This window comes from Chanodichthys erythropterus, chromosome 24 (genome assembly GCF_024489055.1).
Source record: "Chanodichthys erythropterus isolate Z2021 chromosome 24, ASM2448905v1, whole genome shotgun sequence".
Lineage (NCBI taxonomy): Eukaryota > Metazoa > Chordata > Actinopteri > Cypriniformes > Xenocyprididae > Chanodichthys > Chanodichthys erythropterus.
The window spans coordinates 17,302,351-17,320,305 of record NC_090244.1 but is presented as its reverse complement, the minus strand read 5'-3'; the positions used below and the strand labels follow the sequence as shown (position 1 = coordinate 17,320,305).

At 36.7% G+C, this 17,955-nt stretch overlaps 1 protein-coding gene across 5 annotated transcripts in view; it reads left to right on the top strand.

Annotated features, from left to right (window-relative positions):
• Positions 1-16,799, top strand: part of cadps2 (Ca++-dependent secretion activator 2) — a 182,509-nt gene extending 165,710 nt beyond the window's left edge. For 2 of the 5 annotated variants that reach the window (XM_067380101.1, XM_067380099.1), the window contains exons 20-28: positions 1,132-1,287; positions 1,496-1,643; positions 2,870-2,884; positions 4,516-4,590; positions 4,857-4,940; positions 5,026-5,058; positions 11,889-11,996; positions 15,669-15,773; positions 15,943-16,798. In XM_067380101.1, coding sequence (XP_067236202.1) covers positions 1,132-1,287; positions 1,496-1,643; positions 2,870-2,884; positions 4,516-4,590; positions 4,857-4,940; positions 5,026-5,058; positions 11,889-11,996; positions 15,669-15,773; positions 15,943-16,113 — 895 coding nt within the window. In that variant the 3' untranslated portion in view covers positions 16,114-16,798. Of the gene's footprint in view, positions 1-1,131; positions 1,288-1,495; positions 1,644-2,869; positions 2,885-4,515; positions 4,591-4,856; positions 4,941-5,025; positions 5,059-11,888; positions 11,997-15,668; positions 15,774-15,942 lie in introns of all 5 variants that reach the window. The other 3 variants (XM_067380104.1, XM_067380102.1, XM_067380103.1) reach the window with 3 other exon arrangements.
• Positions 16,800-17,955: the final 1,156 nt, after the last annotated feature.

Here is a 17,955-nt window from a genome sequence, read left to right as displayed (position 1 = left end):
ATCATTTAGTCTGTTGTGTACGTGACTAATGTGCCCTACCATCACCAATACATAAATTACTATTAAAGCACAAAATTGTTTACAAGAGAACAAATTTCTGCATTGATCTAGTCACTTAATTGTGCTCTCAGAATGCACCAGATTTATGCATTTAAAATGTGCAAATTTTTTCTTTATTTATATATATATATATATATATATATATATATATATATATATATATATATATATATATATATATATATATATATATATATATATATATATATATATATATATGTATATATTATATATATATATATATATATATATACATATGTGTGTATATAAATGTATATAAATATAAATGTATATATAAAAAAATAAAAAATATAAATATAAAAAATATATTTAAAAAATAAATGTATATATAAATATATATATGTATGTATCATGATAGCATGAAATTAATGTTAATATATTATAATATAAAATGTTCTTTATAATAATATTTGTATTATTATCCATGAAAAATATTTGCTATATTGGTATATTAATTATTATATAATATTAATTTTAATTATTATTTGAAATGTTCTCATAAGATAATATTTTATAAATGAATTAATTGAATCACTTTTTAATATTTATATAGTTTTATATTTTTTTTATATAACTTCCAAATAATGAACATTCAAATAAATCTAATTTCTTAGACCCCTGAAATAAATCAAATGTGAAAGCACCTGAAGATTAATATTCCAGGCCAGCTATATACTGCCATTGTGTAATCTTTTAGGTAACTGTTCATAATAAATTTAGTTTACAAACATTGTTAAATAATGCAGTAAATCATTAGTTCTTGGGCATTAAAATAGTTAGAAATGCCATAAAAAACTGTGATATTATCATATATTGTCATATAGTTAAATAGATATCAAGGCCTGATCTGTTTGCATGACAATATCTGTTAACAAATTAATTTTATTATTATAAATTGTCTTTTGTGTACTTTAACCTTGGTATTCATGCTTTAGTTTTACATGTTTCATTCCTTGTTTTTAGATTTGTAATGCATTTGCAGTGAAAAAAATATGTCGAAATGTCAAATTTTAAGATCAACCATGTGCTGACAGTTTCTGTCTTCCTCAGTAACGGCTCAGCCACATCAGAAGATCTATTCTGGAAGCTGGATGCTCTTCAGATGTTCGTGATGGACCTGCACTGGCCAGAGCCGGAGTTCGCCAAACATCTGGAGCAGAGGCTCAAACTGATGGCTAGTGATATGATGGAGGCCTGTGTCAAAAGGTCAGCAATTTAATGATTTTGTGTGTGTGTGTATATATATATATATATATATATATATATATATATATATATATATAGTATGACTGTTATGATTGTAAAGGGCTATACAAATGCCTCATTCATTCCTTTTAAGAGCTAATAAATAGCTGTCCTTGTACAGCCAGAAGCTTCATGTCACTGTCATTTCTCTGTCATCTCTGATATCTAGGACCAAAGCTGCCTTTGACTCTAAAATGCAGAAGTCAAGCAAGTCCACCGATTTCCGCGTTCCCCTGTCTGTGTGCACAATGTTCAATGTTCTCATGGACGCCAAGAAGCAGTGCTCCAAGCTCTGTGTTCTCGACCAAGGTCAGGAGGTACGTTACTATCCTGCCAGGGCACTTTGCGCAGACACATCTATGTTTTTGACATATTATAGATGTTTTATGAACACCATAAGTCTCGTAAAAACATCTGGTCTCTGTTCAACTGACAGCAAGGAGGTGAAAACAAGATTAAGAACATTAAATTACGTTACACTAATCAGCCATTTGAATAGCTGTCAAACTGGCAAAGATCCATCCGTTTCTCTTTTTATACCTCAAACTTGATTTTGAGTTGAACTTGCACAGGTGTTATTGGTTGTTTTGTACTTTCTGTGGGCGATATTATTACCTCCTCTTCTTCTGCCTAGAGATAAGTCTCGACCACAAAGTCCTTATGCTTGAACAAATCACAACCAAACTTCCACAGACCTTTCGACTAGATATTTAATTTCACATTTTACATAGCTGTTCATTAATTTCTTCAAAAAAACTTTATCCCAGCTTAATGTGCAGAAACTTCTATAAGTATAGCTACTATAAATAACATAAAGTGAATTGACACCAGTAAACATGTACCTCTGTTCTGTGAACCTCTGACTGGAGTGCGAAAGATGTTTAAATTGTCTCTGAAAGCTACAAATTGGATATTTTTCAGAGTTTGGAGTCACTTCGACTGTGTTCACACTTGAGATGAATCCAAATTGGTTTTTAAATCCAAATTGAATGTCACAGTTCACTATGAGGAAAGAAAATGAGACACAATTATAAATGATATTTCACATTTTATATGACGTCACACGCACCACGTACTGAATAAAAACTAATCGAAATCTGATTTGGGCATTCACACTGAGACACATTGCAGGCTGATTTTAATCTGATTTCAAACTGCATATGCAGTTTGTGGTTGTGTGCTGTACAAATAACGAATCTGAATTGATTCATATTAAAGATTTGCTGTAAAATAAACTTTACGTTTGTCTTTTTGTAGGTTTAGACTTTGTTTCGCTTCCAGAATTAGTGATTCAGACTATTTTTTTTTTATAAAAAATCTCATTTCATATTCTTCCTTCTGAAATAAGCAAGTCTGTTAGATTTTGTGTTGTGGTTGTTTATTACCTAAATCATACTTAAAAATGAGTTTTATTTATCTGATGGCTGTCTGTTAACCAGCTCTGAGATTAGATTTCATTCAAGTATGTTTTATCTTTCTGTTCATTGTCTTTTTTTTTTTTACTCATCCCCGCATGTCCTGCACATTATTGCATGAACCCAAGGTTGACCAACAGTGGGTAAGTGTCCACTTTACCCGTCTTATGTGTTTGTGAGCAGAGAAACAATACAGTGTGTGCACAGTTAACATTTAATGGGATCTTTCACCCAAAAAAATACAAATACTGTGATCATTTACTCACCTTCATGTCATTCCATGACTTTCTTTCTTCTCCGGAACACAAAAGAAGATATTTTTGAAGAACATTAAGAACCAAATAACATTGACTTCAGTAATAAAGACAAAAAAATAAAACACGGAGACATTTTCAAAATATCACACATTAGTGGAATCTCTTTTAACCAAATGATTTTGATTAAAAAAAGGCACCCTCAAATTTGATCACTGCTGTCCTTCTTTCTCTTCTTCGTATTAGTGCGCATTAAAGCTTAAATAGAAGTAAACTATTTTTTGTTTGTGTAGTTGAGATCCCACCCTCTCTCTCTCTTCTGAATTGTCGTCATAGTCGATACTACTCTTTTCCAGCCCTAACAAATAAATAAATAAAACCGGTGCTAACTTTACGAAAAAATATGAATTTCCACCTAAAGTATGTGGCCTTGTGCGGCGAGATAGTCGAGAAACTGGCACTTTTATTTCCACTTACTTCTTAGTATTAGGTTAAAAGGTATTTCTCACCGCTGAACTGATTTTCCTTCACACGGAATTGAATTTAATGGCCAACGGTGCGTGTCGGCGTGTTTGTGAAAGACTTTATTTAAAAACAAAGAAAAGATTATTTTACCCGAGTTTGCCTGCCGCTTTATTTCGAAATACAAGGTTATGCTTTATAAGCCGCCATCTCGCTGAAGTGACTCTGAAGTGGATGGCTACCAGATAAATGTTTTCAAAAGAAATTATTGTTCTTTTGGTTTTCACACACACGGCAAAGACCTCCCTATTTAATCGGCGATAATGCAAAAAAGAGCCCTCGCCGTTTAGCCGTATAAAAAGCAAACATGGAAGTGTTAATTGAGGTAAAAAGTCCTCAAGATTCTCCTATAATGCCATTTATGAAAAAGCTGCCATTTTGCGTGCAGGAAAAAAAAGGGTGAAAAGAAAATTAGGGCTGCTGACAGTGACCTCTTAGCACCCTCAATTTGTCACCGATCTGCACGCATTGTTGATTGAAATTTTTAATTTGGGTGTCCTTTCGATTCGCCGTGAATGGCCATTGTTGGCGGAGATGAACTCCTGCTTGCCGCGCATCCAGCAAAGGCATCTATTCAGCAGCCGAATGGATGCGCTCTCTCTCTCTCACACCCCCTGAGCCCTCGCTTTCTCCTTCCTCCTCTCTTTTTTTCCACAAAATAGGTGAATAAGACTTATCAGACATGAAATGGCGGATTAATTGAATGTGGTGTGAGCCTTTGGTCGCCGCAGCTGGACGGGTTCTTTAGAAAAACACAAGGCTGCCCTAATTGTGGCCCACACAAAAAGTATCCTTCAAATTCCTTTGCCCTAAACGAGAGCAGGAATGCCATTCATTGGCATAATGGGCCTAATAGCTGCTTAACTCAGCCCTATTGCACAGGGAGGATTTTTCTCTCTCCCGAAATATGTCTTTGTGAGCGTGTTGTTCTTTTAGGATCCGTTTAGCGTCATATTTGTTGATGTTTCTCCTCCCCGTCCCCTTCTTCTGTCCTGCAGCAGCAGTACCACTCGAAAATCGATGTCCTGATCGATGAGGCCTTTAAGGAAATGATCTCCTCCTTGGTCTCAAAGGTACTCCCGTCAGGCATTGTCTGAGCCGTCGCATTTCATAACATTGAGATTTGGCTTTTGCCCATTCTTTTCAGCTGGCCTTCACTGTGACTCAACACATCGCTTTCCAATGAATGAGCGTTTTTAAGGAAACGTTATATGGCGTTTTCTGTTTTTCCACCCCTGTTGTACTTTGTCAATGAATGTTACTTTGTCCTAAGTTGGTGATTGTTACTCACGCTAAAGGTGTTGGTGCGTGTCACGCAAACATTGACTTGCTTTCACAGTTTGCAGCTGTTTTGGATGGGGTGTTGTCCAAGCTCTCACGATATGACGAGGGAACATTCTTCTCCTCCATCCTGTCTTTCACGGTGAGTATTTTCTCATTCCGGATCTCGTTTCGCACCTATTAGGCCGGAGATATTAAGCAGGTACTTTTTTTTTTTTTTTTTTAAGGTAAAAGCAGCAGCCAAATATGTGGACGTCCCAGTAAGTGTCATTTTGGTAACTGCGCGCATGATGCCGGCATGCCCCGTGTGAATATTTTTGTGCATGCTGTGTATTATTTACTTAGGGAAACAGATTCTCTATTCAGCTTTGCCAAGCATTTCCATCTTGCTTTGTTTTTAATATTTAAAAAAGGCTTAATGCGTATTATTTCATCATTACTTAACACAATTACATATTTTTTTTATCATTTGCGACTCATGGCCAAATGAAAGCGGGATTGGAGCGTCTTTCAGAGCTGGCTGAGCAAGACTAATTAGCAACCCCATTGGCTTAAAATCAGTCTCACGATCTGCCACAGTGTTGACAATGGGCCGTCACAAGCAGAAAAAGATGCTAATGAATCACCAGGAACCAAGACTGTTCAGAGCGCAGACCGTGAGCAAGCAGAAAGAAACTAACACGGGTTGAGGGAAAGACTGAGTAATCGCGTGACCTCCTGAACCGAGATGACAGTATTACAGAAGGGCTTTCTGAATAAAAACATGAACAACTTTTCATTCCAGTTAGTGATAGCAAAGCTGAATTTTCAGCATCATTACTCTAGTCTTCAGCTCACATGATCCTTCAGAAATCATTCTAATAGGCTGATTTGATGCTCGAGGAACATTTCTTATTATTAATGTTGAAAGCAGTCGTGCTGCTTGATATTTTTGAGGAAACCGTGAAACATATTTTAGGATTTTTTTGATGAATAGAACATAAAAAACAGCATTTGTTTGAAATATAAATCTTTTGTAAAAATATACAAGCCTTTACTGTCACTTTTGATCAATTTAATGCGTCTTTGCTGAATAAAATTATTAATTTCTTTCTAAAAACATTTACTGACCACAAACTATAGTAGATAATGATATACAGTGGCCTTAAAAAAAGGATGTGGACACCTTAAAAATGTATAAATGGTATTTAATTTGATAATAAAACTACAATAGCTTCACTTTTTTTTTTTTTACCTCTTTTAGTAAGTATTTTTCAACTATACCTTGAATTTGCAGACATTTTCCCCCACTTTTTCTGTTCTGATGTTAGAAGGGAAACCTGTGGAATGAAATTTAAACATTGTAAAGTGTTCAGCAGAGCTGAGAGCACTACACTTTTTTTTGGCAGATGAAAGCATTATTAAATTAGCCAAAATATTTAATATGCAAACACACAAGGGCTGGGAATGTTTGGATTTCCCGACAGATTTTTTGCAGAATTCTGTGAATGCAGATTCCATGTGGGCCTATGTTTAATCTTAAAGTGATTTAGTGGATGCATGAAGTCAGATCCCCTCAGGTTCACACAGGTGTCCTGAAAGAGTAACCACAGGTGTAGAGAATCAAACCATCAACATGATCCACTAACATTTGATAACCAGAAAGTGGTCAAATATATTTTGACTTTGTTTTGAACCGTTTATGTATTGTTTTACCATTTGAAACCATTTTTTTTTTAAATATTGTACTTCAGAAGTGTGCTTGTGGTATCTTTCTTTTAAAAAATTAAAATTGATATTTTATCTAATGCAATAACATTCATAGTTATTTAAGTGACGCAAGTGTCTAAATATGTTTTGTCCGGATTTTGAACAGTTCACTTTTTGTTTTATCATTTGCAACATGAAAAAAATTAAAAAACATTTAAAAACGTACATATTTTACTTCAAAAGTGTGGTTGTACTATATTTCTTTTTAAAAAAAACTACATTTTATTTGATATTTAATGTAATGCAGTAACATTCATAGATATTTAAGAGTGACTAAAGTGTACATTTTTGTCTTGATTTTCAAGTTTACCTGTTTTATCATTTGCAACTGAATTTTGTTTAAAAAATACTAAAATATTTTAGTTCAAATTATGCTTGTGCTATATATATATATATATATATATATATATATATATATATATATATATATATATATATATATATATGCATTATAAAAGTATTCTTATTGTACATTATAATGCATTATAATATTTGAATATTCCATGTTACATCTAAAATTGGATGTTTGTCATGTATTTTAGTGTATTATACTTTCTATAGGCGTAACTTAATTATTATAATGTATTATAATTTTTCATGAGACCATACAATGCATTACAATGTTACATAATTACATAATGTATTAGTTACTCTAAAGAAAAAAAATTACTAGTTACTAATTACATCTTCAATAGTGTAATTAATTACTGTACAAATTACTAGTATTTAATTACTTATTATTAATTACTTTCTACGTCCTAATTCAACCTCGACGAGTTAATAAATGACATGAAATGGCTCTTTTAATTCTTTCAAATAAATAATATAAAACTTCATAAATCATTCTGGTCACACACTATAGTTTAGGGTCCAATTCTCACTATTAACTAACTATTAACTATGACTTTTGCTTTTGCTATTAAGGATGTTGAATATGGTTGTGCAGAATAAGGCATTAATATGTGCTTTTTAAGTACTAATAAATAATATTCAAGCTAGTAACCAACTAGTTAATAGTGAGAATTGGACACTAAACTAAAGTGTTAGTTACCATTATTCTTATTAACTCACCAAAGTATTTAAAGTGAGAAGGATACATAAAAACATGCATTTTAACATTAGACTTTAAATACACAGTATTTAGTTCAATTACATCAGAAGTAACTGTAATTAAATTACAAAAGAGTACTTTTTCAAGGGAAAAGTAATGAAATTACAGTACTGATTAGAAATACTTTTATAATACATTAAATATGTTATAAAGGCTTTAAGTAAAGTTTTACCAACAGTTTATCTTTTGTTTTGGATAGCGTATGCTTGTGCTAACTTTCTTTCTGATAAATGATACTTGGTGTGATATTTTGCATTTATTGAAATTATATTCATACATTTTTAGGCCCGACTCAAGTGTCAAATACTTTTTGGGGCCACTGTATAAGCAAACTGATGAGATTAAGAACAGAAATGTCATTCAAACCCTACACATCCAAACCCTTCACTTCATCTGAGCTCTTGGTTTTGGCTCCCCGAGGTGTGCGGCGCGAGAACACCCCATCTCCCCCTCAAATTATAACGTAACCTCCACCTTGTGCTTTTGTGCAGAAGGAACGCTGCTCCATGTAAAGCCCTTTTCACAGCTCCCGCTGAAGCCGGAGAGGGAGGGAAGAACCTGGCTGTGGTCTGGCCTTTGGCACTGAACATTTCTGGGCTCTTGTCACGAAAGGTTAAGCTCCTCTGCTCCTTTGTGAAGGCTGCCATTCAAGCGCCGGGGCTTTCTGGCGAGACGCCCTCCCGATAGCGCTCTGTTAACACACTCGTTCGCACATTCACACCCACGCTAACACGCACGGCTCGAATCCGCGCTCGCATTAGCGCTACCACAACAAAGTATTTACTCAAAACTTGCACAAACACACTTCACACGCTCTCTATCGCGCACACACACGCTCTCACACACACCTGCACCTGGACAGTGAATGAGGCAGTGGCAGGAAGCCAGGCTAGCAGTTGTGTGTAATTACTGCGCATTTCTTCTCCCCTTCCCTTTCTCCTCTGTTTCCCATCCACGCCATTTATCCGCTCAGCTTAACCAGTCATTAACCTGGCCTTAATCGCACCATCCCACACCTCTCCATTTATTCTTTCACACACGGCCCACACCCAACCATCGTGGCATTGTCTGGCCTGACGGATCGGGCCTGTCCCTCGGTCCTCCGGTTGGATTTCATGCGAGAAGATCGTGTTTGTGTGCTTATCGGCCCATCGCGGGCTTTGTCGTCCTGTCAGAAAGATGGAAGGAAGAGCATTGGGTTAAATATACCCCGTTTTGCTTCCACCCAAGTGCCTTTAGTGGGGCCACAGGTGACTATCATGATACGTCGGCGAATATACGCTTGGTTCTGCACAGGAAGTGGCAGTTTTCTTCCCTCCACTATAATATAATATAAGTGTCTTTGAAGACCTTTGAAGCCCTCTTACTCAACATGATATGAAGCCCTCTTGAGATCCCAGTCGTATTGATCAACTGCTGTTTGGCCGATTCATATCTGTGGATATCAGCCAACTGTGGATGTGGTCAGGAGGTTATACAGTCCAGTGAGTGTTGCTGTCCAATGTTGAGGAACAGCTAACTATCATTTGTTTCAATAGCGTGAACGAAGTTCCCTGCACAGAAGTCCATTCACTGCATTTGGCGTCTTGTTTTGTTTGAATTATCATGTTTTCGACTTCTTAAAGGGATAGTTCACCCAAAAATGAAAATTCTGTCATTTATTACTCACCCTCATGTCGTTCCACACCCGTAAGACCTTCGTTCATCTTTCAGAAAACACAAATTAAGATATTTTTGATAAAATCCAATGGCTCAGTGAGGCCTGCATCGCCAGCAATAAGACTCCCTTTTTCAATGCCCAGAAAGCTACTAAAACATTTTTAAAACAGTTCATGTGACTACAGTGGTTCAACCTTAATATTATAAAGCAACGAGAATAGTTTTTGTGCACCAAAAATAACAAAATAGCGACTTTATTCCACAGTTTTCGGAGCGCCAAAATCACATGATTTCAGTAAACGAGTCTTCATTATGTCATAAGTGTTTTGAAACTTCAATAGTTCATGTAATTTTGGCAGTTTGATACACGCTCCAAACCAGTGATTCGAAACAAAAGATTCGTAAAGCTTCAAATCTTCATGAAGCAGTGTTTTGAAATCGCCCATCACTAGATATTATTGAATAAAGTCGCTATTTAGTTTTTTTGCCGCACAAAAAAAATATTCTCGTCGCTTTATAATATTAAGGTTGAACCTCTGTAGTCACATGAACTGTTTTAAATATGTTTTAGTAGCTTTCTGGGCATTTGAAAAAGGGAGTGTTATTGCTGGCGATGCAGGCCTCACTGAGCCATCAGATTTTATCAAAAATATCTTAATTTGTGTTTCGAAGATGAACGAAGGTCTTACAGGTGTGGAACGACATGAGGGAGAGTAATTCATGACATAATTTTCATTTTTGGGTGAACTAAAGTCATTGTATTCATTGTATTTTTAGTCATTGTATTTATTGGTGTAAATGTATCTGTTCAATTCTGATGAAAAACAGTAATATTGTGAAATATTATTACAATTTAAGATTTAAAAAAAAAAAGTTTTCTATTTGAATATATTTTAAAATGTAATTTATTTCTGTGATGCAAAGCTGAATTTTCAGCATCATTACTCCAGTCTTCAGTGTCACATGATCCTTCAGAAATCATTCTAATATGCTGATTTACTGCTTGAGAAACATTTCTTATAATTGAGGTTGAAAACTGTTGTTCTGCTTTGTATTTTTATGGAAACCGTGATTATTTTATATATATATATACCCATTTTCAAATTATGAGTAGCTTGTAGATTGGGAAGCCACAGTTTTAAAGTAGTTTCTGCACACTGGTACTGTCACATCATTGGACCTTCATTCTGTCATATGACCAACACACAAACTCACAGGAAGAGAGGCCTGACAAGAACAGGAGGCTGATGATCAGGTGTCTCTTTGCGCTGTAATAAAAGGGGTTTTCCAGCGTTCAAGCCCTCGAGCAACATCAGCCCTTGAGTCATGGGAGGGAAATGTGTCAAAGCAATTACAGCACTATTAGAACATTTTTGTCCTGTTTTAACAGCCTCAGTGTGAATAGAAATGTTTTTCCACAGGTAAAAGGATTGCTTTTAACGGAGTATAAGTGTCGTAGGTGCTTTTTGCTACTTTTTTTTTTTTTAATAAGTTTACATGTTTTTTTTTTTTTTCTCTTAAAGCATTTGCTCATAAATATCCTCCTCAGGCGAAGATGGTGGCTGTCAATGTGTTGCTATTCGTGTTTGATCTTGATGTTGGATTTGCTCATCTTTTCATACAAAGATAATAATGGTTGAATTAAAGGTGTACTAAGTAATTTTTGTTCATTTAGCTGTACGACTGTCCGATACAACTTCATACTAGCACAATTTAGTTATCAGTGCCATTGCAGAAATACCAGCTTGTATTTATTATTAATAATACTAATCATCTTCATTATATTAATATTTGTAATATATCTCCTTTCTTAGAGTCTCTTTACCAGAAAAGAATAACCCGTAATGGCCAGTTCACAGCAAGTAAAACATAACTATAAGAATAACTATATTAGCATCCACAACAACTGACGATAACAGTCTGTTTATTGATTCAGAAGTGTCTAAAATCTGCCTGTTTAAATACTAGAACTCTTTAAAATCGTGTGGATTCTGATTGGCTGTCTATGTTTTAGTGTTGATCAGCTGCAAAAAAAAAAAAATGCTCTGAAAGTGATTCCAATAAAATTGTTTCTGTGTCATTATCGTTATAGTTGTTGTGTGGACTTTACTATTCTTAACTTTATTGCTAGTTATAGTTATTGTTCTTTGTGTAAACAGGCCTTAAATCATAAAACTTCAAGTAATAAAGGAGCTGACACAAATAAATTGACAAAATACACACACAAACGGGGTGCAATAAAAAATAAGGTATTAAAGTGAAAAGAAAAACCTGGTCATGTGATCTCAAAATGGCCGCCACCATGAGGGGGATCTACCCTTATGTAGGATAAAACAGCTTTTACTTGGCCACTGATTTGATGTTTTAAACATTTGTCAAAAATATTATACATTTCTTTAGATGTAAAACATTTCACTTAGTGCACCTTTATGAAATTAAAAGTTTGAAAAATCAAAACTTTTCATCTCAAAATTCATCAGCATGTTTTCTGGTCAAATTTGCTTTGAATCAACAAAAATCAAATGAAGACTCTGAATGAATGGTTCTGATGAGAATATTGACTCTCAACAGAAACCTGGTATGGATCTAGCAGATACCTACATCACCTTTGTACGGCAGAACCAGGACATTCTGCGAGACCGTGTGAATGACGAGGTGTACACAGAGAAAATCTTTGATGTGAGTTCCTGGCACATTACAAATGAGATTCAGTTTCACCAGCTGCATTAAGCCCAAGGTATACTTCATTCGCGTATGCGCACAGTCGAACGCACAGCCTTGCAAAGTATACTTCATTTGACTTGTACACATGCGTAATTTCAAGCAATCTCTCGCCTCAAGGTTACAACCCATGCAAAATATCTTTGTATTCTTTCATGCTAGAGTTGTACGAATGAGGGTACTTTCTAACCTCTTCGCTCAATCTCTTTTCTATGTAGGCCTCCATTGTCCCTGTAGCTTGCATGCGTTCCGTTCTGTTCTGTTTATGCAGGTTTTCTTTGACTACCTTGTGAATCGACGCCCCCGGGCACAGTTGCCACCTTGTGGATAAAATAATTATTGCTAAATAAAGTAAATGCGCATGTGCGACCTGCACGTACACTGTATGTGCAGTTAAAAAATCAGGTGGTGCACGTATGTTTCCGATGACGAAATCTGCATCACGTGCACTGTACGCTGACCCTCGCGTACACGTAAAAGTGAAGTATACTTAGGGCTTAAGACGCACTAGCTACAGAAATGTTTCATAATAGGTTTAAAGAGCAATACAAATCTAAAAGAATTACTTGTTTTTAGCTGTGCCATTGCATGTGAATGAATGTTCCAAAAGCTAATCCTTTCTCAGTCTCAGTTCTTTTCCAACCGCGTTCCTGCAACATCTCCTCAGCTGTGGGTATTGTAAAGCCGAGGCAGAGGGAGGTGAGAAGGGGTGGGGAAAGTTTTTGTTGCAAGAGGCAATGAGGCCTCACCAAGAGCACTCATCAGCCCACTGTGACCACTTCCAGTGCCTGAGCACTCACCCAGGGCTCCTGTTGACCCGTTTACTCTCAAACAACGTCGAGAGAGAGGTAGAAGGCGCAAACGCGTACCTCTCAGTCCTTAATTTTGTTTAGAACACACTGCTCATCCTTCCAAGCCGCTTTGAGGCGGCAGATCTATAGAAAGACACAAACACTCGAGAAAAGTACACACAACACTCCCGCCCCTATAAATGCCGAGCAGATTGCCTTCGAAAACTTTCTATTCCGAGCCAGATTGGAAAGATGCAGTGTTTGATGTCTTCTCTTGATTTATTAGACCTTTGCCGAGGCCGCCGATGGAGGCAGGCGGGTGGGATGGAGGTGCCCTGCACACCAGCAGCCACTAATGTGTGTCACACGCGCACAGTCATGCACCAGGAGCGAGCCGAGAGAAGGGTCGCCGTGTGTCACTGCAGAAACTTCCTCATCAAGCAGCCTGTGTGTGTGGTGCATCTGGAAACATCAAGTCTTACGAATCCGTCAGTCAAAACATCTAATTCAAATCTCTGGATAGATAACATATCTGCCGTGAATATATTTTAAAGCGATAGTTCACCCAAAAATTATCCCATGATTCAAGCCATCCTAGGTGTATATGACTTTCTCCTTTCAGACTTTCTTTTTTCACACAATCTGAGATATATTTAAAAAATTTCCTGGCTCTAAGCTTTTTAATGGTTGTGAAGACAAAAAAAACGCATCCATCCATCATAAAAATAATCCATACGGCTCCAGGGAGTTAATAAAGGCCTTCTGAAGTGAAGCGATTGGATTTTGTAAGAAAAATATCCATATTTAAAGCTTTTATCAACTATAATAACTAGCTTCCGGCAGATTGACGTAGGCATCGATTTGTGGTGGAAGAGTAACGTCTGACCTGACGCATTCGTAACGACGAATGTGGAAGCACAGAGGAGAGAGCAAAGCAAAACACCGGTCATGAATTAGAAGTTTAAAACGGGAAATTTTAAAGAGAAATGTCAGAGGATTTCGATAAGAGAAGAGGAGCTTGAGTTTGTTGCACAGCCATATTTGTTTGAACCGCGAGCGGCGTCTAAAGCTTACAATCACGTCACGGGTTACTTGTGTGGTGCTAGTCGACTTGCGCAGTATATGCACGGTTGTCTGCTGGAAGCTATTTATTTTAGATTATAAAGTTTTAAATATGTGTATTTTTCTTACAAAAACCCATGGCTTTGCTTCAGAAGGCCTTTATTACCCCCTGGAGCCATATGGATTATTTTTATGATGGATTAATGCATTTTTGGGGGCTTCAAAACACGCCCCCCATTTACTAGCATTATAATGCTTGGTAGAGCCAGGATATCTCAGATTGTGTTCGTCTGAAAGAAGAAAGTCATATACACCTAGGATGGCTTGAGGGTGAGTAAATCATGGGATAATTTTCATTTTTGTTTGAACTATCCCTTTAACGCTTCTCCTTAAGGACGAGCCGCTGCACATCGAGCCACCAATTGTCGTGTTGTGGAGATGCTTGAGGAAATAGGAAAATCAGTCGCCGCATGCCCTTGCAGTCTGTTTGTCCGGGGCGCTAAATCACTGTGATTAGCGGAGCGATGAGGTTTGCACGGCAAGGGGCCACAGCCCTCAGCCTGGTCACAGGTGCGGAGGCCACCCTCCTCTGCCTCCATAATGAACCAGACAAGTGGACACTTAAGCGTGTGATTACTGACACATGGGATGGTGATTCGTCTGATATGAAGAAATGCGTCGCCATTCTTTCACCTCCAACAATTAGGGCACAGTCATCTGTTTCCCAACTAGCCTAAGTGCTTCAATTAAGTGGCGTCTCATCTTTCCATTTTGCCCATTTTCCGTTAACGGCAGGAGCGGACTTTGCTGATTACTTGTGCTCCGTTTGGATTCATTTATGCTCCCGTCACAAAATTGAAAGCGTTAAAGCAAAGCCTGACCGTAAATTACATGGAATAAATGGGAAGCTCTATGAAAACAGGCCTAAGTGAAATATTTCACAAACAAACAGTTGATGCTGTGGTCTTATATGACGCCGTCTTGCTTGTGCGTGTATTCAAACGAATGCGTAAAATCATATTCTGAGCTCCTAGATAAGCAAATCTCAGTCTTTTTAAATTTTCGTTGATGTGAGCTAATGGTTTACGAAATGAAATTAGTGGGCTGAATGCCAACATGAGCTGGTGTCAGAGGGTCTTCGCGCAAAACCGATTCACCGTCGGATCGCCGTTGATTAAAGAACCTGCTTCTTTCATAGAAAAGTCTGCCTTCTGAACCGCTAATTATATAAGGTGTCCTCACGTAAAATAAAATGTGAACTAAAGGTGTTTAGAGTGCAAGGTGACCCCTTCACACACGGATTCATGCGTTAGCCCTGTAATTAGTAGGTTCGGTATCTTTAGGTGTGTTATTAAGTGCGAACGTGACCTCATGATACTTGGGGCATGAGAAGATACTTGCAGGAAGTTCAGTAATGAGCAATGAAGTAATGATTCTTAATGAATATTAAATACTTTAATACACTGAATTGGTAATCTGCGGTTTCTTGCAGGTCATTTACTGTATGATTGTATCTGAAGCTTGAGGTGTAATAAAAATGATTTCTGAGGACTGCAAAATTCAGTTCGTATAGATGTAAAAAAAAATAAAAAATTTCAAGGCTCAATCCAACAAGAAAAACACGTAAAGGGAACTTTTGACATTTACCAAAAGCAGCTTTTTCTTTCACGCCCCATGTAGGTCACGTCTTTTTATTTGCTTAAAGGGCTGAGGGGGTTTTTTTGCATTGCATTTATGTCCCCTTCAAGGTTTATCTGTCTCTTTCTCACATGCACAGCAATGGTACAACTCTTTCATGAAGGCGGTGTGCGTCTGGCTGACGGACAGACTCGACCAGCAGCTGCATGTTTACCAACTCAAAACTCTCATCAAGATTGTCAAGGTAAAAAAAGAATACAGTCTGAAGAAGTTTTTGTTGGAAACTCTGTTGATGCTAATTGACCATGACACTAGTGCCGTTTCAGGCGAAGTCAAAAAATTAAATCAATATGTCCTTAAACTATTTCATTGTCCTCCATGCTTGTTTCGTCTCTTTATTTTATGTCGTTCAGAAGTCGTACCGTGACTTCAGGCTGCAGGGCGTGTTGGACGGCACGTTGAACAACAAGAGCTACGAGACCGTTTACAACCGGCTCACTATCGAGGAAGCCACGGCGGCCGTGTCAGCCGCGGATGGCCTGCAGGGCATCACCATGAGGGACAGCGATGAAGAGGAGGGTTAACATCCCACCTGTGTGGATGGGCATAAACTCGATACGAAGAGGTCGGATTCCAGCTCTCCTGATTGGAGCTCGCGCTTCATGCTCCCCAGCCAGTGCTACACTGCCCTCTTGTCTAAGCCGATGTCACCATGCTTGTGTAAAACACTCATTGGCCACTTACAGACAGCTAAAGTGTCTCTGTCGTTCTGTATTTGATGTGCAGTGATGCAGTGGCTCGTCGCACGGCAAGCTCGAATAGCACAAATTTTACACACAAAGGACCAGCCGATGATTTGTAAGTGTATCGTAGACATGGCGTACCAAAGTGAAAGCTAGAAATACAGAGCGTGAGGGAAGTAGTGTCTGCTTATGTGCTTTTTTCTTTTTGCATCAGCTTGGGATCCTCAGGCCAAAGCTCCAGATATGGTGGATGAAATGCTAGTTGTTCACTGTATATTTCAATGAAGTCGTGACACTGTTCCACTCAATAGCTATGAGTTCACATTCAGATTTTTCTGTAGAAGTAACCGTTGAGTATGTCATGTATAGTATGCTGTCAATGTCCAACTATGTTTCAGATGAAAGAAAATGTCAATGGATTTTAACAAGAGCTGTATATTTCTATTGTCTTTGTGCACCTGAGATTGCGCAGGTGTCTTGAGTGTTACAATTAAAGTGTTTTTAATGTCACTTTCTGGTCTTGTTTTATATTATGCATGAAATTATGTGAGTACCTCATAGAGAAAAAAAAAACGTTTAACAAGGGTTAAATAAAAATAAAACCTTTTCAAACAACATTGGACATTAAAAAACAGATGTGTATTCTTTTTATATCTTCATTTTTATAAGCATTTATTTTCTAGATTAGATTTAATTCAGGTAAAGTGGAAACAAAAACTTTAAATACAGTTATAGTTGGTTTATTAGCCAAAGAATAAGCAACACTGTTAAAATATTTATTAATACTTATTATATGTTGTTGTTCTGAAGTATTCAACTTTGTTATTTTAGGTTTCGTTTCTGTCACTAATAAAACTGATGGCAATTGTTGGTCTAGTTATCAAACCCGCTCAGTTTTCTGCATGTCCTTTTTATTACCACTTTAAATGACCTTCGTCTTTATTGTACATTATATTAAACAAACAAATCTAAAAGAAATGGAATTCTATTCATAGAAACACATTTCTGGAATTGCGTACATACAATAGCGGCATGCCTATTATTTCTAGACGTTTTACACTAAAGAAAAATAATACCCTGATATCGTAGGAAGGAGTTCAAATAATGTTAAATTATAAATTAAAGTAAAACGTCGAATAAAATATAAAAATAGACTGTGAAAGGTATAATAGAAGACATTTATATGCAACTGTTTAGGATAATTTAAAAAATCATACGTCTAAAATTACTTTAGTTTGATAACGTTTCTGGGTTTACTGTGATAATTTCGATTATCTAGTCTACCAGAGACATTGAAGAAAGGTGAGGTTATAAAAAAAATCAAGGCTTCAGTGTCAGATAAATAGCGATTGTGAGATAATCGCTGTCATCGAATCATAAATCATGTATCTATACTGAAATATGCTTGTAACGGAATTAAATGCACGATAGGCTACTTATTTATCAAGTCATATCAGATAACTAGCCTAATAATTGAACCGTTAAAATATTAAAACTCTCAAAATGAGCTAATTATTTATCATATTCAGAATACTTTCTGTCTGAGCGTTTAAAAAACATGACAAGCAAACATTGAGCAAAAAAAAAGAAATATTAAGATGCATTTGTGCCGTGATATCATTAGCTACACATGATTTCTTTCTCTCGTTTTGCCTTCGCCCAGCTGAAGAAATCTGAGGAGCA